Source organism: Emys orbicularis, chromosome 1 (genome assembly GCF_028017835.1).
Source record: "Emys orbicularis isolate rEmyOrb1 chromosome 1, rEmyOrb1.hap1, whole genome shotgun sequence".
NCBI lineage: Eukaryota > Metazoa > Chordata > Testudines > Emydidae > Emys > Emys orbicularis.
Window position 1 is genome coordinate 34,090,290 of NC_088683.1, and position 23,382 is coordinate 34,113,671.

At 42.0% G+C, this 23,382-nt stretch overlaps 1 protein-coding gene across 1 annotated transcript in view; it reads left to right on the top strand.

Annotated features, from left to right (window-relative positions):
• Nucleotides 1-23,382, top strand: part of GRAMD4 (GRAM domain containing 4) — a 118,481-nt gene that overhangs the window by 89,342 nt on the left and 5,757 nt on the right. Inside the window, exons 5-16 of the mRNA XM_065420855.1 lie at nt 1,544-1,605; nt 4,061-4,193; nt 5,042-5,067; nt 6,523-6,614; nt 8,354-8,445; nt 8,823-8,871; nt 9,796-9,867; nt 11,943-11,986; nt 12,090-12,199; nt 14,858-15,012; nt 19,033-19,180; nt 19,697-19,790. Coding sequence (XP_065276927.1) covers nt 1,544-1,605; nt 4,061-4,193; nt 5,042-5,067; nt 6,523-6,614; nt 8,354-8,445; nt 8,823-8,871; nt 9,796-9,867; nt 11,943-11,986; nt 12,090-12,199; nt 14,858-15,012; nt 19,033-19,180; nt 19,697-19,790 — 1,077 coding nt within the window. The remainder of the gene's footprint in view (nt 1-1,543; nt 1,606-4,060; nt 4,194-5,041; nt 5,068-6,522; nt 6,615-8,353; nt 8,446-8,822; nt 8,872-9,795; nt 9,868-11,942; nt 11,987-12,089; nt 12,200-14,857; nt 15,013-19,032; nt 19,181-19,696; nt 19,791-23,382) is intronic.

Below are 23,382 nucleotides of genomic sequence, written 5' to 3' on the forward strand. Positions count from 1 at the left end.
ATCAGTTGCCGGCAGTTCAGCTGTCCCTCCCCCCACTGCCATGTGCTGCTCCTGCCCTCTGTCTTGGAGCTGCTCCCAGGAGCCTCCTGCTTGCTGTGCGGGGGTCGGGGGGAGAAGAGGCAGGCTAATGTCAGGGTGTTCCCCCTCCCCCCTGCTCCTGCACCCCACTTACCCCATCTCCATGGGTGGGGAGCCGACACGACAGGGCTCAGGATGGAGGGAGCTTCCGGGGAGCAGCTGCTGTCTCAACTTGCTGATTAACAAGGCAGTGTACTTAGAGTGGGGTCAGCCTACTTAAAGGGGCAATGCGCATCTCTCTCTCTCTCTCTCCCACACACAGGGTGTGTCTCTCTCTGCCATACTGTCTTCCCTCCCTCCATTCATGCTGCCTTGTAGAGTGTGAGGCTACATTAACAAGAATGGGTTAACCCTTGAGGGCTCAGCTGAATGCTAGTTCATCATTTAGCAGTAAGGCACTCCCTGGGAAATATCCCACCCTCTGACTTCACCACCTCAACCAATGATCATCATCATTGCTGTGTACAGTATTAAATTGTTTAAAACTTAGTGTGTGTGTGTGTGTGTGTGTGTGTATATGTATATAAATATTTTAGCCTTTTGTGTGGTGAAAAAAAATTCCCTGGAACCTAACCCCCTCATCTACACTAATTCTTATGGGGAAATTGGATTAGCTTAACATCGTTTCCTTAAAGTTGCATTTTTCAGGAACATAACGAGAATGTTACTGTATGTTCAATACACAGAAAGTTGGGCTTTTGCATATCTATATTTTCCCACTAGTGAAGGAATGATTAACTTAGCCTCAGCAAGTTTTAAAAGTAATTTCATCATAAGTTGATATCTGTGCACTCTGTGTTGTTGTATAGGAATTTAAACAATACCATATTTAAAGAAAGTCTTTGTCTTATTCTTAATTTAATGAAAATGAGTAGCTGGTGGCTCCAGTAGTAATGATGGCATAATTAAACCTTTTAGAATATTGTTCTGGAACTGTGGTTCTCAATCCCCCACCCAGTCAGCAGAATTGGAAGGAAGTATGGTCAAGAAATCCTGACGCATGTTGGGAACCCCAGTTCTGAACCATTTTACTGCACATACAACACGTGTACAGAGATATCTTGGAATGAACTATAGAATGGCTGGCTGTAGAGCTAAAGGGAGGAGGAATTGAGCAGTCAGGGAAGAGGGGCATGCTTTAGCTTTTCACTGTAAACTTACTCTGTTTTCACGGAATCTAAAAATCTGTGAAAATCTACAGTGAATATTTTACTTTCCCGGTGGCTACCAGCACAGCTTGTACTACAATGGAAATTAACCTAACTCCTCCTCCTCCTCCTCCCTCCTCCCAGGCTCTTGTGCTGCCTCTGCCATGGAAACAGACAGTGACAGCACTTCTCCCATTCCCCTGCAGAGGCAGTCCTGCAGCATGAAAATATGCATCTGGTTCATTCATGGGAAATTATAAGCATGAAATACTCTGATTCTACAGGAATTCATTTCTTGTTGCTTTTTTCCTTTATAGAACAGAAGAGCTGCCTACAACACAGCAACCCGCAAAACCACCGACACAAGTCAATGGAACAGGTAGTTTTGACTAAGTCAGTACTAGTGATTTGATTCACTTATCAGTTTTTATTCACATGAGCTCTTCTCTCAAAACTGATCTGCAAGCTGATACTGGAACATTTGTGTACAAGCTGATCTTTATTCAGGCTTTTGGAGAGCTACATATGAGAGATTATGTGGATATACTCTTCTGTTCACGCAGCCATGATTCAACTTAACAAACTTAAGTTTACAGGATGAAAGAAAAGCGTGCTCTGCATCTCTCTTGATTTCCTTTGAAGTTAAATGAGAATGCTGGTGTCAATATGTTCTTTGACATTAAGTAGAATTTTTGTCCTCTTCTAAAAGCAAAGATGAACATAAGTACATAAGAATGGCCATCTAGCCCAGTATCCTTTCTTCCAACAGTGGCAAATGCCAGGTGCTTCAGAGGGAATGAACAGAACAAGTAATTATCAAGTGATCCATCCTGTCGCCTATTCCCAGCTTCTGGCAAACAGAGACTAGGAACACTTCAGAACATGGTTTGGCATCCCTGCCCATCCTGGCTAATAGTCATTGATGGACCTATCCTCCATTAACTTATCTAGTTCTTTTTGGAACCCTGTTATAGTCTTGGCCTTCACCACATCCTCTGGCAAAGAGTTCCACAGGTTGACTGTGTGTTGTGTGAGGAAATACTTCCTTTTGTTTGTCTTAAACCTGCTGCCTACTAATTTAATTTGGTGACTCCTAGTTCTTGTGTTATGAGAAGGAGTAAATAACACATCCTTGTTTACTTTCTCCACACTACTCAATATTTTATAGACCTCTATCATATCCCCCCCTTATTCGTCTCATTTCCAAACTGAAAAGTCCCAGTCTTATTAATCTCTCCTCATAAATAAGTTGCTCCATACCCCTAATTATTTTTGCCCTTTTTTGTACCTTTTCCAATTCCAATAAATCTTTTTTGAGATGGGGTGACCACATCTGCATCAGTATTCAAGATGTGGGTCTACCATGGATTTATATAGAGGCAATATGGTATTTTCTGTCTTATCGATCCCTTTCCTAATGATTTCCAACATTCTGTTAGCTTTTTTGACTGCCGTTGCACATTGAGTGGATGCTTTCAGAGAACTATCCACAATGACTCCAAGATCTTTCTTGAATGGTAACAGCTAATTTAGACCCCATCATTTTTTTTATCTCTCTCTCTCTCATACATACATACATACATACATACACACACACACACACACACACACACACACACACACACCTCTACCTCAATATAACGTTGTCCTCGGGAGCCAAAAAATCTTACTGCATTATAGGCGAAACCACGTTATTTTGAACTTGCTTTGATCCACCGGAGTGTGCAGCCTCGCCCCCCCCCCCCCCCCCCAGCACTGCTTTACCGCGTTTTATCCGAATTCGGTAGAGGTGTAGTTGGGATTATGTTTTCCAATGTGCATATTACTTTGCATTTGTCAACATTGAATTTCATGTGCCATTTTGTTGTCCAGTCACCCAGTTTTGTGAGATCCCTTTGTAACTCTTTGCAGTCTGCTTGGGAGTTAACTATCTTCAGTAGTTTTGTATCATCTGCATATTTGGCCACCTCACTGTTTATCCCTTTTTCAGATCATTTATGAATATGTTGAACAGTACTGGTCCCAGTCCTTGGAGGACACCACCATTTACCTCTCTCCATTCTGAAAACTGACTATTTATTCCTACCCTTTGTTTCCTATCTTTTAAACAGTTACTGATCCACGAGAGGCTCTTCCCTCTTATCCTATGACAGCTTACTTTGCTTAAGAGCATTTGGTGAGGGACCTTGTCAAAGGCTTTCTGAAAATCTAAGTATACTATATCCACTGGATAATCCTTATCCACATGCTCGTTGACCCCCTCAAAGAATTCTAGTAGATTGGTGAGGCATGAGTTCCCTTTACAAAAACCATGTTGACTCTTCCCTGAACAAATTATGTTCATCTATGTGTCAGATAATTCTGTTCTTTACTATAGTTTTAACCAATTTGCCCAGTACTGAAATTAGGTTTACTGGCCTGTATTTGCCTACTGTATATAATTGGCAGAGTATCTGAAAGAGAAGCAATCCAGAAGAAACATCCAAATTATATGAACTACTGCTACTTTTAATAAAACTTTATCTGGAAGCATCTACATTTAACTGTAATATTTCTCCTTAAAGACCAGGAGACAAATGTTAATTTAAAAAAGTGGATGGTTCTAGATTGTTTTTAATTTCCAGAGTTGGTGGAGAAGGAACCATTCAGTCCCATTGGAATCTGCAGTGGAGTTCTCGAGGGAGGTGATAATTTACAAAGAATGCCACTAAACTACAAAGAAACTAGATCTGGGACAGTACTAGTTGCATGTTACAACATGAGTTCTTTTCAACTGATTTTTTCAAAAGTTGCTTTTTGTCCTAACATACAAAATATGCTGTTCGGATTTATAGATAAACGCAGTCAGATGATGTGTTCGAGAGTCCAGAAGTGGTTTTATGACAAATTTGGGGAGTATGTTGAAGACTTCAGATTTCAGCCAGAGGAAAACACAGTGGAAACTGAAGAGCCACTTAGCGCTAGAAGGTAAAAATACTTGTAAAACAATTTTTGTTGTTTGTTTTTTCTTTTTGGATAAACCAGCATAAAACTTGTCAGAAATGATTCTACTGTAATGAAATACATGTAAGGAAATATATTTGTATAAAAAGTAATAGAAGTTGAAGTAGCAGGGCTAATTTTGGCTCCCTATGTATGCTGCTAAATCAGTGTTAGCAGCGGAGAGTTCAAATTCCATATTTTCTGCATGTTTAGAATGAAATTAGACTTGGGGTATGTCTACACTACAGCTGGGAGTGTGCTTTTCAGCTTGGGTAAACAGACAGGTGCTAGCCCTGCTCAAGCTGGGCACTCCAAAAATAGCAGAGTAGCCAGGGATAGCACAGATGGCAATGTGGGCTGGCCACCCAAGTATGTACCTAGAGGGTCCAGGCAGTTTTGTACTCAGGTGGTTAGCCCAAGCTGCCACTCATGCTATTCCTTGGTATACTGCTATTATTGGCATGCAAGCACAAGCAGGGCTAGCGCATCTGACTATTCGTGCTGGAAAGTATACTTCAGCTACAGTGTAGACATACCCATAAACTAGTTACTGGGTCCACAGTGTGCTAGAAAAGTTTCCTTTAGCGCTGAGGCTAAGTACCTCATTAGGGTTTTGAGGTTTTGGCTTCAATTTTGATCTATCGGGTACAGCTTAGATGTAATTCATTTTGAATTGCATTTTTGGCAGCTGAGTAGCTTTACACCATTGATACGCTAGCTGCTAATGTATGTGCTGTACATATTGTACTAGAACAGAAGTACAGATGTGTTGAGTTGCACTGAAATGCTTAATGTCTGCCTAACATCATGTTGTATTATCCATATTTTTCTAGGTTAACTGAAAATATGAGAAGATTAAGTAAGTATCCAGCAACATCATTATCTTGACATAAAATCAGATTTTTTTTTAATCCCGTAACTTAATATTTGTGCATATAAAACTGCAGAAGTCCTGAGAAATACTTCTGCCAACTGATAGGTGGAAGCATTTCTAAAGCCTTGAATTAATCCTTGGTGTAGATAGTAACTTAAGTAAGCAGTATAACACCAGGTATGATACTGTCTGCCACAATATTAAATAGTGGCAGAAGATAGTCACTTGTTAAGCTCTAAGAAAACAGGACGCTTCCATAAAAACTGTAATACAGTATGCTAAATAAATACCCCGTCTGGTGAAACGTAACTCTTCAGAGCTGGGTAACTGAAAGCTCATCTTACAAACCCTTGCTCCTACTTAGTTAATTGAACTATTAGCAGAGATAGAGGCCTGCTAGAGTCAATAAAAGTTTGCAGGCATGGACCCTAACTGACCAGGAGGAATACTTCATTGTTTCAGTCTATCCTAATGCTCTGTACAGCCTAGTTTTTAAAGTAAAATTATCATAATATGTTGCTTCCATCATTTGCTTTGGGAGACTAGTCTATGGCTTGTCCTCCTTATTAGGAAGTCAGGGGAGTCCTGTCTGAGTAAAAAAATGTAAGATTGTGCCCTGGATATTTATGTGGGAGATCCAAATAGTTCCTAAATTCCCTCAGGTGAGCAGTGAGGGCTAGATTGACTGACTTAAGTTGGTGTAAGGGGTTGTAAAGATTTTCCTAAGCCATCCAGACTCCTTGTGCCTAGGTCCAAAGGAAGGCAAACAGTGCTAACCTCTTTTGAGGGTTCTGCAAGGGCTGGGCAGCAGTCTTAACTCAGTACAGCACTGTCGACAGGAGATGCTGTAAAGAGCAATTAAACCAATGAGTTCCTCTGGTGATACGGCCCTCCCAGCTAGTTCCATACAATCCTTGGGGTGTGATGTTGGCCCTTAGCCAAATCTAGCCCTGGTTGTTTAAGAACTTCCCATGGAAGACGTAGCAGGGATAGTTGAATTTTGAGCAATAGAAATTAAGGGCCTCATCCTGTACTCCTGGAAGTTAACAGAAGTCTTGACTAAGGACTACAGGAGATCAGATTGGGCCCATCAATAGGATACAGGGTTGGAAGGAGACGAGTATTTAAAGGATCTAAACCACAGTGCAAATCATATTTCTACTTCTTAGTGTTAAACGCTGTTTAGTTTGTGGGGGTGTGATCTTGAAGTCTTTCTTTAGTTGTGTTTTTTTTTTTTTTTTTTTTTTTTTTTTTAACTAATTTGGGCACTGAGATTTTGGGCAAGCTTTTGCATTTAAATAAAAAAAATATGTAATCCAATCCCTAAATCTGTCTTTAACATTCAATAAAGATCCCAGATTATTCCCAATTTACTTTTGTTGTTTTACAAATGATTCAGTTGCTGTTAATTACAACATTTGTTTTTTTTCTTCTGTCTAGAGAGAGGTGCCAAACCTGTTACTAATTTTGTGAAGAATCTTTCTGCCTTATCAGATTGGTATTCTATCTACACTTCTGCTATTGCCTTTATTGTAAGTTATCCTCTTCCTCTAAGTGTAATAACTGTTGAAAACTTTATAGCCATCACCTAGTGGCATTCTTTGAAAGTGTCTACTATAATTCATCATTAGCAGACATGGCAAAGTCAAAACAATGTAGTATAATTTACATAATATTTTGTTCTATATTAAATAAAACTATTTTTCTTATTTCAGAACTATTTTTAATATTCGGATTCTTTGCTCATCTTTTAACAATGTCAGATATTCAAACAAAAAAGTTTCCATATTTGCAAATGGTTTACAGCCTAGTGGATATCATCCTGGTTGTCCTGTTGCCTGCGCTTGCCACCACTCCCTCCCCGCCCTCCGGAAAATGCATCCAATCATCTGACTGATGTTCCTCTGTGAAATATCTTGTCAGTCTTGGTCCAGTTCCTATTGTGTACAGTTCCACATCAAATGCAAGTCTTCCCCACCGTAACATCAGTTTGCATTAATTTGGTGCTCTTTGTGCTATTATCAGAAGAGAGGCCCAGGGAATAGGCATACAGACTGAACTAGAATTGAGGTACACTGGTGGGAGTTTTGTGAAGAGGGCTTGTACCGCTCGGTCTGTGCGGACACACCTTATCCACACTACATCTAATTTTAAAATATGCTGGAAAAAACTAAATTCTATTTTAAAAATAAATTGCAGGTAACTGAATTGAAGGGTTCTAGCAACATCATAAAACATGCAAGTGAAGTTTAATTATTTTACGTAGTTACAGCTGGACTTTCATTGATTGTAGCCCAATAGGTCAACATGGGCTGCTGATTTAATACTGTTTTTAATACACTGATTAAGGAACATTTAAAAAAAGAGCCACCTCCCTTCTGGGCTCCCTTGCCCCCTCTAACACTGCCTCTACACCCCTTTCCCCAAACCTCTATCCACCTCCTTTCATCTCTTCATCTCACCAATTCTTGTTTCTCATCTGAAAAGTGATTTATATAGAAGCAGCATGGTCTGGAGAAGAGCCTTATCTGGGAGCTGCTAGTCCTAATACTGGCTGGGCACTGTCTCGTTGTGTGGCTTCGCGTAGAACACCTTGCTATGTTTACTTGTCCATAAAATGGCCCTTTTAAAGGTTGTGAGAGCAGTAATGTATGTATGTAAAGCACTTCTGAAGTGCAATCTGTTATGCAAGTGCTAAATAATTTTTTCCCCTTTCTTCTTAGACATCTTACTTTTCCTTTCCCCGAATGGTATTAAAGTTGGTGACGCATTGGGGTATTGCTTCTGTGAATAAAATACAATTCAATATCTTGGTGCTCATGCTGCTTCCTCTCCCTCAAGTGCCCAGTCGCTAGAACCACCCTGACTTCCACTCAGCACTCTGATTCACTGCTAGTGTGGCCTTGCTAGGTCAGAATAGATGATCATAATATGGCCCCTTCTGTCTTAAATTCCGTTAATCTAATGACTTTTGTTGTTATGCTCAAGTGACTATGAGAGATTCACTGCCACGCATGCAGCTCAGGGCTGCTGAAGTAGTGGTTCTTTGAGACTGACTGAATCTCATAGTTAATGTTTGACACTGGGTGTGTGAATCTGGTACATTTTCATCAGTCACAGGGGTGCTTTCACACCCTTAAGTGTTATTGGCTTGGGGAGTTGTGTTTTAGCATGGGTTGCAGTGTACCTAGTAACACAGTTCAGGTATTGTTTCATGTAAATCATTGTAATTTAGCTTGTAATCTGCAACTCTTTCCTTTTTTATCTGCAGATTTACATGAATGCTGTATGGCATGGCTGGGCCATTCCTATGTTCTTATTTTTAGCAATTTTGAGGTTATCCCTAAATTACCTCATAGCCAGGTATTTACTTTGCTTAAATATTAAGGATTTAGCCATTCGTGTAACTTAATTTATATACAGGCTTTTATTTTGTTCTTACACTGAAATAATTGTAAACTGTTAACTTTGCTATCAGCGAGGGTTAAAATGTGGGTTTAAATAAATTTGTGGTTCTAAAGCTATGACAAATATCAAAAGGCATAGAATCCAAACTAGTTGTGTTGTGATAGATCTTTATGACCCTTGTAAGTAATACTTTTGGTTTGCAACGACTCAGGTCGCCATAAGTGATGCTGCATATTCACTGACTTAATGCAGTGATTATTGTTATAGTACACGGGTAGGCAAACTCTTTGTGGAGAAAAAATATCTACATAGTTTGTTCCTTTGACTTTTAGGGGTTGGAGAATACAGTGGAGCATTGTGCCTGAAGTTTCTGAGCCCATTGTAAGTCTTTAATCCTCATTTTGCACTGCATGTTGTAATGTTATTCCAAAACACACACAAATGCCTATGTGAAAATTGTCCTTTCAAAGTCTCTTCTCATTTTTAATCATTCAATTTGGGAGGGTGTAAAAATACACAGCTATTGCTGCTCTTTTGTCTTTCTTACTTACAGTTTCGAAGCCAACATTGGTTGTGGGTTGTTGTTTTTTTGTGTTGTTTTTTTTGTTACTGAAAAATGTTGGCGGTTTCATCATAAACGAAAGTGTAAATTGAATTTCTGGTTTAAACTGAGATTTGAGATAAATCTCCTAGTTGAAACCAGTGGATTTTTCAGTTCAGGAAACTTTGCTTATACTGCTGTTGAAAGTCCACTGTAACAGTGTGAAGCTGTCAGTAGCTTTCAGCCTGTGAAAATTAATATTGATTTGATTTAAACAGCCCAGAAATTTACACTATCTGCAAGAGTTCTTGGAAACTATTGATAATAGATAAAGAGCTATTTGAATTACAAACCTTTTCAGTAAAATGTATTGAGGATTTTGGGGTTCCAGGGAAAACCTTGTGGTCTTAAATGACAAAAGATTTTTATTTTTATCATAAGTTTCTAGACATACAACTTTACTAAATAGTTTTTAAACAGAAATGTAAATGATTAGTATCTAGAGCAGGAAGAGCATCAAATTTGCACAACATTTGTATAGGTCAGAGGAGAGCAATTTGTTAGCTACGGCTAATACAAATCATGGCTAGCAGCAGAAGAATTAAAACCCGTAAGTGGAATGTAGTAAATTTAGGATGCACACTTGGTGGCTTTATTGTATGTTAAATATTTTTATTTTTGTCATTAGCAGTTCTCTAAAATATAAAGAGCAGTGACAAAGCTGAAAATTAAATTTAATTGGAATTTTTTTTGTCTCGTCCAAGGAACCTCCAAAGGAAGACCTGACAGTGTCAGAAAAGTTTCAGCTTGTTCTAGATGTGGCACAAAAAGCACAGGTACTATACTCCATTCAGATTTTGTCCGTGTTTCCTGAGTAAAGAGAGGATACATCTTGAAAGAGCTCTGTGTACAGTGTTTGAAAATGGGTCAGAACAAACTAATTTACCTTGTAATCGCTTGTACCCTTATATATTTAAAAGAAATACCCTGTAATGGAGAGGTAGGAATCATGCTAAACTGCTTTAGATTTTATGAAAACAGCATGCTGAAGTAGATAAGAAAACTTCAAATAAAGTATAAAAAGAAATAAAATCCAACATACAAACTACCGTAAGTGAACTTCCTGGCTATCCAGACCAATAATATTAGCCTAGAATAGTAAAATAATAACCCCCTATAAGTGCCCACCATCTTCAACCACCATCCCTTTTAAAAAAAAAAAGGGCGGTAGCTGGAAATAGGTGGCATCCGGGAAAGGTTAATACTTAAACCAACACTTTAAATGCCACCTAGTAGTTAATATGCATCCACGCTCTGTTCTGGGCTCCCTTAGTGCAATATGCTCTTTACGAAAACTTGATTAAGTGAGCTGCTGCATTCTGCACTAGCTTTATTTAACTGTAGCTAATGGTCCCAAGATGTAGACCCATGTTGCAGTATTGTAGTCTTGAGATGACACAGACGTGCAGCTTCATTTAGGCAGTCTGACATTTCCTCCTAAATGTCTTGCCATCATCTTGAACTGATCATACCTGAACTCCTTATCTTTCATCCCACACCCTCTCTGCTAACCCCATTCTCTGTGATTGTTGAACACACTATTGTCTGTCATGTAACTTAAGCCTGAAAGGAATCGTCAACTCCTCCCTCCTCCTCCTCCGCCAACACCTTCCAGGCAGTGTCCAAATTCTACTACCTCTTCATCCACGCCACTGTGGTCTGACATCCTTTCTCACCCGACAGCTAAAATTCACATTCATGCCTCATCATCTCCAGCAACTTCCCCTGGCCTGCTTGACACCTACATCATCCCCTCTGTTCTGTACAAAACATGGCTGCTAAGATAACTTTTGTGGCTCATTGTTTTTCTCACAATATCTTGAATCATAGAATATCAGGGTTGGAAGGGACCTCAGGAGGTCATCTAGTCCAACCCCCTGCTCAAAGCAGGACCAATTCCCAACTAAAACTAATGCCTCTGCCCTGTTCCCCACTTTTTCCCCTACTGCATCAAGTTGAAACTTCGTGTCTTTCTTCCAGTTCCTGTGTAATTCTGCCCCTCCTTATGTATTCACATCTGTCTTTTTTTTTAATCATCTCTCCTCACCCCCAGACCCTCATCCTCCTCTATCATTGATGTTTATCTGTTTCTCCCATAACAGTCAGAGACCATGCCCTCAGTATGTTTAGTAGAGCATAATGTGGGATCTACTGAAAACAAATCATGTAATTTATGCTGCCTCAATAGCAAGGGTCAAGGAAAAAAACTCTAGAAAATTCTACCAATCTGTCAGTAGAGTGGTTAAGAATTGGATAAACAGTGTTCTTCATCAGAGCTGTCTGAATCTAACAGGCTCCATCTGCTTCAAATGATGTACCATTCAAATAGATCCACCACCCTCATGGGAGAGGTGGGTTCTGACTCCAAACCAAAGAAGCCAATGGTCAAACCATGACATATACAATAACCACTTCCCAAAATTCCAGTCCCATCCAAAACCTATTAGTTCAGATCTGATGTGTTGTCTACTTACGTAGTTTGTCTTTTGACTTCTCCATTAATTTAAAACTACTACCAGGACACACACATTTTCCAGCCATAACAATAAAGTTAAGCAATTCCTTTCACTTACTTTAAATAACCAGTGATAAATAGGTCAGAAATTGCAGAACAAGGTATACAACAAAATGGAAATCCCCTGAACGCTGATTAAATACATTTTAAAGGGAAAACATGCACATTGTTAATAGTGCATATTTCATAATTCTCTAGACTTTTAACTAAAGCCAGGAGAAACTAAGTGGTTGGCTTTCAAGAATCACTTAACATAGAAAATAACTTCACTTTCCACCAGTTTATCTGCATACAAAAACTATATTGTAAATTAACTGTCTCTTGCCTTTAATGCAGAACCTATTTGGCAAAATGGCAGACATATTGGAAAAAATCAAGAAGTAGGTTTATATTTTTCTTTTTCTCCTAAATAAACCATTTGAACAACCTCTGACCAGCTGAAAACAAAATGCTGTAACAATTATTTCTGTTTTGTTTTTACAGCTTGTTCATGTGGGTCCAGCCAGAAATAACACAGAAGCTATATATTGTTCTATGGGCAGCTTTTATTGCATCCTGCTTCTTTCCCTACAGGATTATAGGGCTTGCAATGGGTAAAAATTACATATATAATGTTTATATCACAGGGTAGACGTAGCTCTTTACATTTTAGAATTTGTTTCTTGAAAGACCTTTGTCATCCTTTCTTCAAAACTTAAGTCCATACATTAAAGCACCATATTTACTAAAGCATCAGCATTGTTCTTGGCACTGTGTAAGATGCACAGAATAAAGGCACAATCCCTGTCCCATGAGGCACACAGTCTAAAAAACAGAATAGACAATGTACCAGGAGACCTAGTGAATGGTAACTTTGGGGAGTGGGGGGGCGTTGTACAAAATAGGCATGGTGATGATGTACCATTGATGTGGGTTAGAGCAGTGGTTTTCAAACTTTTTTTGCTGGGGACCCAGTTGAAGAAAATTGTTGATGCCCGCGACCCAACGGAGCTGGGGATGAGGGGTTTGGGGGGGAGGGCCTCAGGGCTGGGGCAGAGGGTTGAGGTGTGGGAGGGGGTCTGGGCTGGGGGTGCAGTCTCTGGGGTGGGGCCGGGGATGGGGCGGTTGGGGTTCAGAAGGACTTCTGGGTTTGGGGGGACATTGGGCTGGGGCAGGTGGCTGGGGTGCAGGAGGGGATCAGGGCTCTGAGCTAGGGGTGAAGGCTCGGGTGGGGCAAGGGATGAGGGGTTTGGGGTGCAGGAAAGGGCTCCGGGTTTGGGGGGTCAGGGCTGGGGCAGGGGATTGGGACGCGGGGTTGGGCGCGGACTTACCTCCGGCGGCTCCCAGTCAGTGGCGCAACCGGGGTGCCTGTCCTGGCACCGCGGACCATGCTGCGCCCCGGAAGCGGCCAGCAACAGGTCCAGCTTCTAGGCAGAGGCATGACTCTCGCCCGCAGGCACCAGTCTCTCCCACCCCCACCCCAGCAGCTCCCATTGGCTGGTTTCTGGCCAATGGGAGTGTGGAGGCAGTGCTCGGGGTGGGGGCAGCATGCGGAACCCCGTGGCCCCCTGCCTAGAAGCCGGATCCGCTGCTGGCCGCTTCCGGGGCACAGCGCGGTGTCAGAAAAGGTAGGCACTAGCCTGCCTTAGCTGGGCAGCACCGCCAATGGGACTTTTAATGTCCCGGTCGGTGGTGCTGACCAGAACAAGGCGACCCAGTGCCTTGCATGCCGCGACCCAGTACTGGGTTGCGACCCACGGTTTAAAAAACACTGGGTTAGAATTTGAAGGCCTCTCAGATTTTCAGGAAGTGTGTAAAACAGTGGCAACCTGGGACGTAAGTATGAGGCATGGCGGGCAGCAGGGAAGAAGTCAAGAAGCTGAGAATGGTTGGAAAAAAATGAAAGAGCAGTGACATCGTTGGTCGAACAAGGACATAATGAACAATAACAGTAGGGGCAAAGTTGTCCCTTTACATTTGTCCCTTCTTATATTTGATTGGTTTGGCCAGGGGTAGCCAGTAGAGGGATTGAATAGGAAGGAAAGCTGTGTGAGCAGTGGCCAAGGATGCTTTTTGGCTGCTGCTTTCAGTATGCTATGCTTCTGAAGTGTGTTTGGGGGGGGGGGGGGGGGGCAGAGGGGGCGTGTTTTTGAAATGAGAAATCAGGAGAGAAAAGCCTCTTCTGTGTAACATGTAACCATGCCCTGCGAACTAGGAGTACCCACCATGCACAGGTGCTGGAATTAGGAGTGTTAGGGGTGCTGCCACACCCCCCGGCTTGAAGTGGTTTCCATTATATACAGGGTTTACAGTTTGGTTCAATGGCTCTCAGCTCCCCCACTGTACAAATTGTTCCAGCACCCCTGCTACCACGTCTCTGTAATGAAGCTTGTGACTGTCATGTGTGCAGTTCTTAAACTGTAGGTAATATTTTAAATGTGGTATTGACTTTAAATTGCTACACTAGATTAAGCACCTACTACACATATTGGATCACTTTGTATGGTGGTTGGAATTCTTTTCCCAATGGCTTTTAGAATGAGATTTCATTCACTCTGAAGACTCCTTTTAAAATCATTAGTCCCTGTTAAGAGATTAGAGGTTTGAAATACGTTCAGTAACCTAGCATAAAGGAAGAGGATCTTTTGTGTAAGATAAGAGGACATAATCAACTGTCCAAGAGCACTGTGTTACCATTTAGATTATTAGAGGGGATTACTGTTTTAATACAAAAATAGGCAAAAGGGCATCTCTCATGTTTCTCAGTTTTGTTCTGAAAACAGCAGATGGATGTTTGAATTTTTTTAATGCTTCTCCGCATTAAATACTAAACTTATGCAAAGAAACCAAAATTATAGCTGCAGAGATTGTGCAGTTGTAGCTCCCACGTTCTCCACTTGAATTACTTTTGTGAGACGAAAGCGTGTATGTGGGTGTGCTATATTTTTATACCGTATTGATTAGAAATATACACCTCTACCCCGCTATAACGCGACCCGATATAACACGAATTCAGATATAACGCGGTAAAGCAGTGCTCCGGGGGGTGGGGTTGCGCACTCCGGCGGATTAAAGCAAGTTCGATATAACGCGGTTTCACCTATAATGCGGTAAGATTTTTTTGGCTCCCAAGGACAGCGTTCTATCGGGGTAGAGGTGTAATTGCAAAAATATGGTTTATTGATGGACTTTATGGAAAAGTGATGGAAAATCTGACAATCTTAATGCCAGGTACTGTGTTTGCTAAAAACAGATTTTTTTCAATTGTTCAGGACTTTATGCTGGAATTAAGTTTTTCCTTATTGATTTCATCTTCAAACGATGCCCAAGACTTCGAGCTAAGTATGATACTCCTTATATCATCTGGACAAATTTGCCTACAGATCCTCAACTCAAAGAAAGGTCTAATGCTACAGTGTCAAGACGGGTAAGTAAAGTTTCATGTTTTTACATATCTGGCAAAGTCCACTTTTTTTTTTTTTTTTTGTTTCCAGTGACTAGAGCACATTGAGGGAGGGGTAATTGTTAAACCTAATTTCAGTGTTCCCACTTCAGTGGCAGTCTGTGTTTTTATTTTTAAATCCAGGGTCCCAATATTCATAAAGTGACTTGCTTTTTTGTGGACAAAGAATTTTCTTTTAGTTTAAAAAAAAAAAAAAAAAAAAAAAAAAGTGTTTGGGTGTTCTAATGTTTTTACAACCAGAAAAATTACTAAAAATAACATCTAGGTATCCATATTAGTCTATATTTCCATAACAAATTTGCTTACATCACAAGTAAAAACAAGGTTTTTTTCCATATGCCAGAAGTGAATACTCAATGTGCTATCTGGGTTACCCATATAAAGAATCACTGTGACACTTAAAAGTACCCATAGGATAATAAATAGTTTAAGTTTAATAGTTTAGTTTTAATAAATGATTAATAGATGGTTGTAAGAATGTTAGACATAAGTAGAATGTCTTATAGAGATGGTTATAAGTGCTTCAGTAAAAAACATGGTAATTGAGTATAAACCCATGGTCATAAAGAGCCTTCAACATTTTGGGCTTTAACAATTGATTAACCATTTATTAAAACATTATTAACTCTTTTATAAATTATTTATACATGTACCGTTAATATAAACTGCAATCTCATTCTGCTTTGTACATAATTACTAGCAGTACACGTTTTGGAATAAAACAATAACTTTGCTGATGCATGAAGCAGGTTGGAATGCAACATGCTTTTCCACATCTTTGAGCTTGATAGTGTTCACAACAGTAAAACTTTGCTGAAGATTAAGATGGTACTTACAAGGAATGCTTACATGCAATAGAGCTAGATAGACATAGAATTTTATCTTAGAATTTTCTATGGTGCCCCTTACCGTAATATCTGAGTACTTTGACAATCATTTATAGCAGTGGTTCTCAACCTGTTTTCATTTGCAGACCCCTAAAATATTTCAAATGGAGGGAAGGCCCCTTTGGAAATGTTAGACATAATTTGCGAACCTCCGGGTCTGCGGACCACAGTTTTTTCTATTGTAATAACAACCTTTCACTGACCCCTTAGACATAGTCTGCGGACCCTCAGCGATCCACGGACCACAGATTGAGAACCACTGATTTATAGGACTATAATCAACCTTTAAAAGACAGTATGTCTCTTCTGTTACCTGAAAGATTTTTAAAATACTAGTTTTCTAAAAGTACAATATTTTCCAATAGATGTGATTCCTTCCCCCCAGCCCCGCTTTCCCCACTTTGATAGTGTCTGGTTTCTATATTAACCACTAGCACTCAGTAGAGAGAGGCATTGTCAGGTTTAACAAACCTGGCTGTGGATCCAGTCTGTAAAATTACTGAATGAAACCAAAAGTGGTAGCCAACTTTATCCCAAACCCATCTACTCTCCACACAATCCTTAACCATGGATAAGTGTTCATGATTCAAGACTTTTCTGAATCTCTGACAGGAGGACTCGTGCTCTGTTTTTAAAAGTAGTGCTAACATTAAACCAGCTGCTTGCTCCTTAAGCAAGGGGCTGAGAATGAGGATACAGTACAGTCCAAGTACTGTGAGCATAAGACTCGCACCATACAGCTTTTTTATTCTTTCCTGACCTTTTCCACTGAGCCATCATTGTACTACAGTAACCCTAAAGGCAAGATGATAAATAGCCCATGTCTGCTTAGCTCTTTTGTAAAACTTGATTCAGTTTCAGTGCACAGATCTCATTCGTTTTTTCATCTTGTAGGGCTAAATACTGAGAATGCCATGAACTTACAGTGAAATCAGAAGCAGCAGAGGGTAGTCAACTCTTCCCAGGATTGTGTCTCTGTACAGATTAAGGGCTTGATCCTGCACCCACATGTCAGACATGTGTGCATTACCCAGCTGGTGATGCATGTGTGTGATGAGAATGAGAATGGAGCCCTTCATATGTAATTTCTGTGAGAAACGCCAGCCTGTAGAACTGTGCGTTGTGCTACCAGTCAAGACACAAGAAAATAAAGTGCAAGAAAGCTTTCTAAATTCAGCTGTGTGCTGCCTTGTCAGAATTCAGGCTTTGGGCTAGATCCACAAAGGGCCATAAGACTTACAATGCCTAACTCTTAGGTGCCCTGCTGGCAAACAGAAGTCAGAGCCCTTACTTAGCTGCCCGAGCTCCCTTTACAATGCATGGGGAGAGTTAAGCACCTGAGAAAGGGATTCTCAGAAGTCAGAAAACTGAGCAGGGAGCCACCTAAGTTAGCCAGTAGGAAATGCCAAGTCCCACCCCTCAAAGGGAGTTAGGCACCTACCTCTGGGGCAGAGGGAGATAACTCCCTGCGCTCAGGATTCCCAGCTTTGAATCCTCTCCTTGAGTTAGGTATCTAAGCCAGGTCAGCCCATTCTGGCAAAAAAAAACGAGAGAGAGAGAGAGAGAGAGATGTCCCCTATAACCAGTAGCCCAGTGGTTAGAGTTCTCACCTGGCATGTGGGAGAGTCAGGTTCAATTTCTTGCTCCAAATCTGGCTGAGTGGGGATTTGAACTTGTGTTCTGTATGCTGGGGGAGTACTCCAAACCATTGGGCTACTGGATATAATCATACACCCTGCAGCTAGCCACACAAATTCCCAATATGTGCACCCCCAGCTGTCTTTTGTGTATGGCCTGTGCTCTGAGCAGGCCCACTAGATTGGGTCCTGCAGGTGAACTAGGAGAGGGAATGCCTCATTTGAGAATCCCACCTGGACTAGGATGCAGAGCCGTTTGGTGGTATCAGGACTTAAGCAGTTTTGCAGATGCCTACTAGCCAAAACGTAGGCACCTAAATTCCCTTGGCTCCTATAGGGTTAGGTGACAGCTGAGTAGGAGTTTTAAGGATCAAAGGGGTACCTAAATGTTGGATTTAGGTGCCTAAAGTGGCAGTTAGGTGCCTAAGTCACGTTGTGGATCTCACCCTTTATTGTGGGGCAGCATCCAATGACTTAGGAGCTTTGTTTGAAAGTTGATTTTGCTTTAGCACATGATGTTTGAGAAATCTCCTCTCTTATCAGTGTGTAATAATAACCATGCCAGTTTTAAGAGTGTTAGCCTGGGAAATTCAGATCAGCTTCCAAAGTTGGGAGGCCAGCCCACCCTAAGATAATATGAATCATTAAAATGGTGTGCTCTAACCACTGATAACTTGTTTTAAATTGCATTCATTGTGTGCAATTTCTTGGTATGTGAGTAAAATCTTGCAGCTTCATTCAATTCATGTTTTATTCTGTATATGATACTGTTAAATAGATTTCACTTTTTTTCTTTTGTCACTGTCACATTTGTGTTTGTTGTTTCTTTTCCTGCTAGCTGTCAGGGCATGAAAAGGTATGGATCTTAGCGTGGAAAACTTTCTTTCAATTTGAGCATCTGTGTTCATAATGAGCTGATGCTGTTTTGTGTGTGTTCTTTTAATGTTTGCTTTTTTTATTCTTTCTTTATACTGAGTGTTCTGGGTTTGTTTTTTATCTCTTGAAGACAAATCTTAAATGCTGCTACTGGTTATATATTAACTGGGCCTGGGGAAGTCCCTCCTAGCAAATTAATTTGGGTTGTGTGCAGTGACATATCCACATCTAATCTGCTGTACTCCTTGGTGTGCAGAGACTGTATTTAAATACAGATGCCTCATGCAGAATGTCTTTTGGAGGCATGAGACAACATCTGTCTAAAGAATAAAATTGCAGTGACCCAACACCCCTTAAAAATTATCTTCAAATGGGATATTAGTACATTATGGTATAGCAAGCATACTATGGTATTGTACCAAGTCCAATTTGTGCTGGAGATAGCAAGAATGCTATTCAAGGTTATTTTTAGCTATCTTTTTTAATTTGATTTTAAATGAAAATTAAAATTAATAATTAACTAATCATTTAAAGAGTGCAATTTAATATTGCTGTTCAAATTAATCCAATTTATTTCCCTGCAGGTTCAAACAGCATCATCAAGAAGTTATGTGGGTTCAGGTGCCCCAACTGGAGTAAACAAAGATGAAGACAGTAGTCGTTTTCATACCACCAAAAGAGGCAATTTCCATGAAGTCTTTAACCTATCAGAAAATGAGCGTCCTTTGGCAGGTATTTGTACAGATATTACGGTTACAGTCTTGGGAAAAATTTACTCTTTAGAATAGGTCAGACATGTAATTTGAAGTCTGGGCCCCTGTCTGCATATCCCAGCATTATTCAGAAATGAACTGTATTATAATATTATCTACTCTTACTTGATCTCCCGTCTATACCAGTTTAGAGTAATCTTTTATCCATAAGATGCTCTGAAAGGACCCAGTGCTCACACACTGGCTTGTCTGTTGTGGTAATACAAATTTGATAGGGGAGAAAAGATGCTTAGTCAACTCAGAGGAAGTAATTTAACTCATTCTTCGAAACAAATATTTTCATGTTTGGCTATAGAGCAAAAGCTTTGCAACCACAACATACATGAAGATCATTTGCAGGCTATGCTGCTTTTTATAGGAGAACTGTCTAATTGATGGGGAGCCATCTGTCTGATTTTAAGACTTGCATCTTTCTTTCTTTTCCTAAAACTCTTTCCTTGACACATTTGATTTTGTGTGTTGTATTTTCTGGTAGTATGTGAAAATGGTTGGCGCTGCTGCTTGATTAACAGAGACAAGAAGATGCCCACGGACTACATTAGGAATGGGGTTCTTTATGTTACAGAAAAGTAAGTCATTGGCACTTGGCAGTACACTGTTCCCCTGTCCTCCCTCCCCAAACAAACTTATTGGGAACTCATTTTCTTTTGTAAATACAGTTAAACAAAGAAATGCAAATATAAATGTAGTCCCATAGGAAAAACTTTTAACTACTAGTCTCCTGCCATTTGGATATACAATGTTTTTTTCATAATACTAAACCTATAGAGAAACTGTATAGGGTAACGACAGTTAGAAATTGGAGCATGGTAGGATTTAACAAATGTATTAGGTGTCTGAAATGTTTGTAGATGAGCAAACCATAGCATCAGTGTTTAGTATGTTAGCACTTGTTACAGTGAATGGGACAACTAAATTATGAAAATGTAAAGCACTAGCTACTTTTATTAAGTGCGGTACGAGCATTAGCTCATTATAATTTACCAAATGTTCTGTGTTTTGCTGTGTATTTTGAGTGCTGTGAAAACCCTGTTAAAAATGAATGTGTGGCTTCTTTAAAAACAAAAAACACAGTTGACTAAGGCCTTGTCTACACTACGAGAGTACTTCGATTTTAGTTAATTCGACTATGTGGAATCGATATTACTAAGTCGAATGTGTGTGTCCACACTAAGGACAGTAATTCGACTTTGTGAGACTTTGTGAGTCCACACTAACGGGGCAAGCGTCGACATTGGAAGCGGTGCACTGTGGGCAGCTATCCCACAGTTCCCGCAGTCCCCCCTGCCCTTTGGAATTCTGGGTCGAGCCCCAAATGCCTTCTGGGTAAAAAAATGTGTCGAGGGTGCTTTTGGGCGCCTGTCGTCATCCGTCCGTCACTCAAGCCCTCCCTCCCTGAAAGCGCCGGCGGGAAATAATTTCGCGCGCTTTTCTGATTACTGACAGCGCGGACGCCACAGCAGTGCGAGCATGGATCCCGCTGCGACCATCGCTGCAGTTGTGGCAGTTCTCAACGCCTCGCAGCTTCTCCTCCACCTGTACCAGAGGCAGCTGCAGATCAATCATGAGAGGAGGCTACGGCACTACCGTGACGGCATGAAGTCGGACACTAGCTCCGACCTCTCTGAGAACATGAGACCCAGCGCCCAGGACATCTCGCTGTCACTGGGTCTTGTTGATACTGTTGAACGGCGATTCTGGGCCCGTGAAACCAGCACGGAATGGTGGGACCGCATAGTGCTGCAGGTCTGGGATGAATCCCAGTGGCTGCGCAACTTTCGCATGCGGAAGGGAACTTTCCTCGAACTGTGTGAGTTGCTGTCCCCTGCCCTGAAGCGAAAGGGCACCCGGATGCGGGCAGCCCTGACTGTCCAGAAGCGAGTGGCCATAGCCCTCTGGAAGCTCGCAACGCCAGACAGCTACCGGTCCGTCGCTAACCAGTTTGGCGTGGGCAAGTCTACCGTGGGGGTTGCTGTTATGCAAGTAGCCAGGGCAATCGTCAAGCTACTGCTATCTAAGGTAGTGACCCTGGGAAACGTTGAGCTCATCAGAGATGGCTTTGCCGAGATGGGATTCCCAAACTGCGGTGGGGCTATAGATGGGACTCACATCCCTATCCTGGGACCGGACCACCAGGCCAGCCAGTACATAAACAGAAAGGGATACTTTTCCATGGTGCTGCAAGCACTGGTGGACCATCGGGGACGTTTTACCAATATCTACGTTGGATGGCCTGGCAAGGTTCATGACGCTAGGGTGTTCAGGAACTCTGGTCTGTGTAGACGGCTGCAGGAAGGTATTTACTTCCCGGACCACAAAGTAACTGTTGGGGATGTGGAGATGCCTACAGTCATCCTCGGGGACCCTGCATACCCGCTAATGCCCTGGCTCATGAAGCCCTACACTGGCGCACTGGACTCAGGGAAAGAACTACTCAACTACCGGCTCAGCAAGTGCAGAATGGTGGTGGAGTGTGCTTTTGGCCGTCTCAAGGGCAGATGGAGAAGCCTACTCACTCGCTGTGATCTCAGCGAGACCAATATCCCCATTGTGATAGCTGCTTGCTGTGTGCTCCACAATTTGTGTGAGAGCAAGGGGGAGACCTATATGTCGGGGTGGGAGGTTGAGGCAAATAGCCTGGCTTCTGATTACGTCCAGCCAGACAGCAGGGCGATTAGAAGATCACAGCGGGACGCACTGTGCATCAGGGAGGCTTTGAAAGCCAGGTTCCTGACTGAACAGGGTCTCCAGTGACTTTTTACTTTGTGGACACAGATGCTGAACCTGCCCCCGTTTCTTTACCCAGTTACTGTTGACTATCCTTCCAAGTTACATACCCCCTTCCCCACCTTCCCAACAAATAAAATCTGTTCTGTTCTGTTAATGAACAAGGTTCTCTTTTTTACTGTTTTCGCGGGAATGTTTTAAACCAGGGACGCAGACTGTGGCGGGGGGCGGGCTTACTGTTTTGATGCAAATGATGCTTCTAAAGTCCGGGAATGACAGGCTCCGCAGTGCTGCATTGGTTGTTTCAACGCAGCCTGCCAGCAGTCCTGGGCGGGACTGGATGTATGTGTCGGCCAAGTGACTTTCTGGCAGGGGGCGGAGGGTAACAGATCCCCTGCTGCGTGGCTCTGTGATCCAGGATAAGGACCGCGGCATAGGATCTCTAACTGCCCTCCCCCGACACAAAGTCACAGATCAACCCCCTCGCACCCCAGAACAAGAAAACCGCCTCCCAGACTGACCAGGGTAACTGGTGACTGTGCTGTGTATGTGTCCTGATGCTGGACCTGCCCCCGCCTCTGTAGCCTGCTACAGGTGACTGTCCTGTCCAAGTAACAAACCCCTTCCCCCCCTTCAGACAGAATCCCCTCCAAAAGACACTCTCGGAAACAGTACTTAACAGAAACCGATGTTTTATTACGAACCGCACATGAAAAGGGGGGGGGGAAGGAAACTTGGACATGGGCTAGTGTGAGATGGGTAGGAAAGGACTTTTCAAAGTTTGGAACGAGAGCCTTCCATTGCTGCAGCAGTGTGCAGTGGCCGACTGACAGTTTTAACGGCCCTTGCCGCCCCTCCTTCTTTGTACTTTTGGTGAGGGGGGTGTGGGACTTGGTGGCGGGGGAGGGCGGTTAGAGATAGACAGCAGCAGTGCTCTGTCCTCCTGCCTCCGGTCTTGCAGAACATCCACTAGGCGCCGGAGCGTCTCCGTTTGCTCCCTCATTAGTCCAAGCAGGGTTTGAGTAGCCTGCTGGTCCTCCTGGCGCCACCTCTCCTCCCGTTCCATGACTGCTCTGTGCATTTGTGACAAGTTCTCCCTCCACTGTGTCGTCTGGGCTGCCTGCTCTCGTGAGCACTCCATAAGTTCATAAAACATGTCTTCACGAGTTTTTCTCTTCCTTCTTCTAATCTGCGCTAGCCTCTGGGAGTGTGATGCCAGGCTGGGTTGGGAGACAGTCGCAGATGTGTCTGTTGGAATGGGAAAAAGGGAGTAAATTCCTGAGACAGATAAATGAAGTTGCTAACAAAGAGCATAGTCTTTCTCTGTGAACAACACCGTGCACTGCACCTTTCACATGCGCACTCAGGACAAGGTCGAATTTTCGGCCCTCGCCTTATGTGTCTGGGGTCCTGCAGTTGCGATCAGAGAAGCGT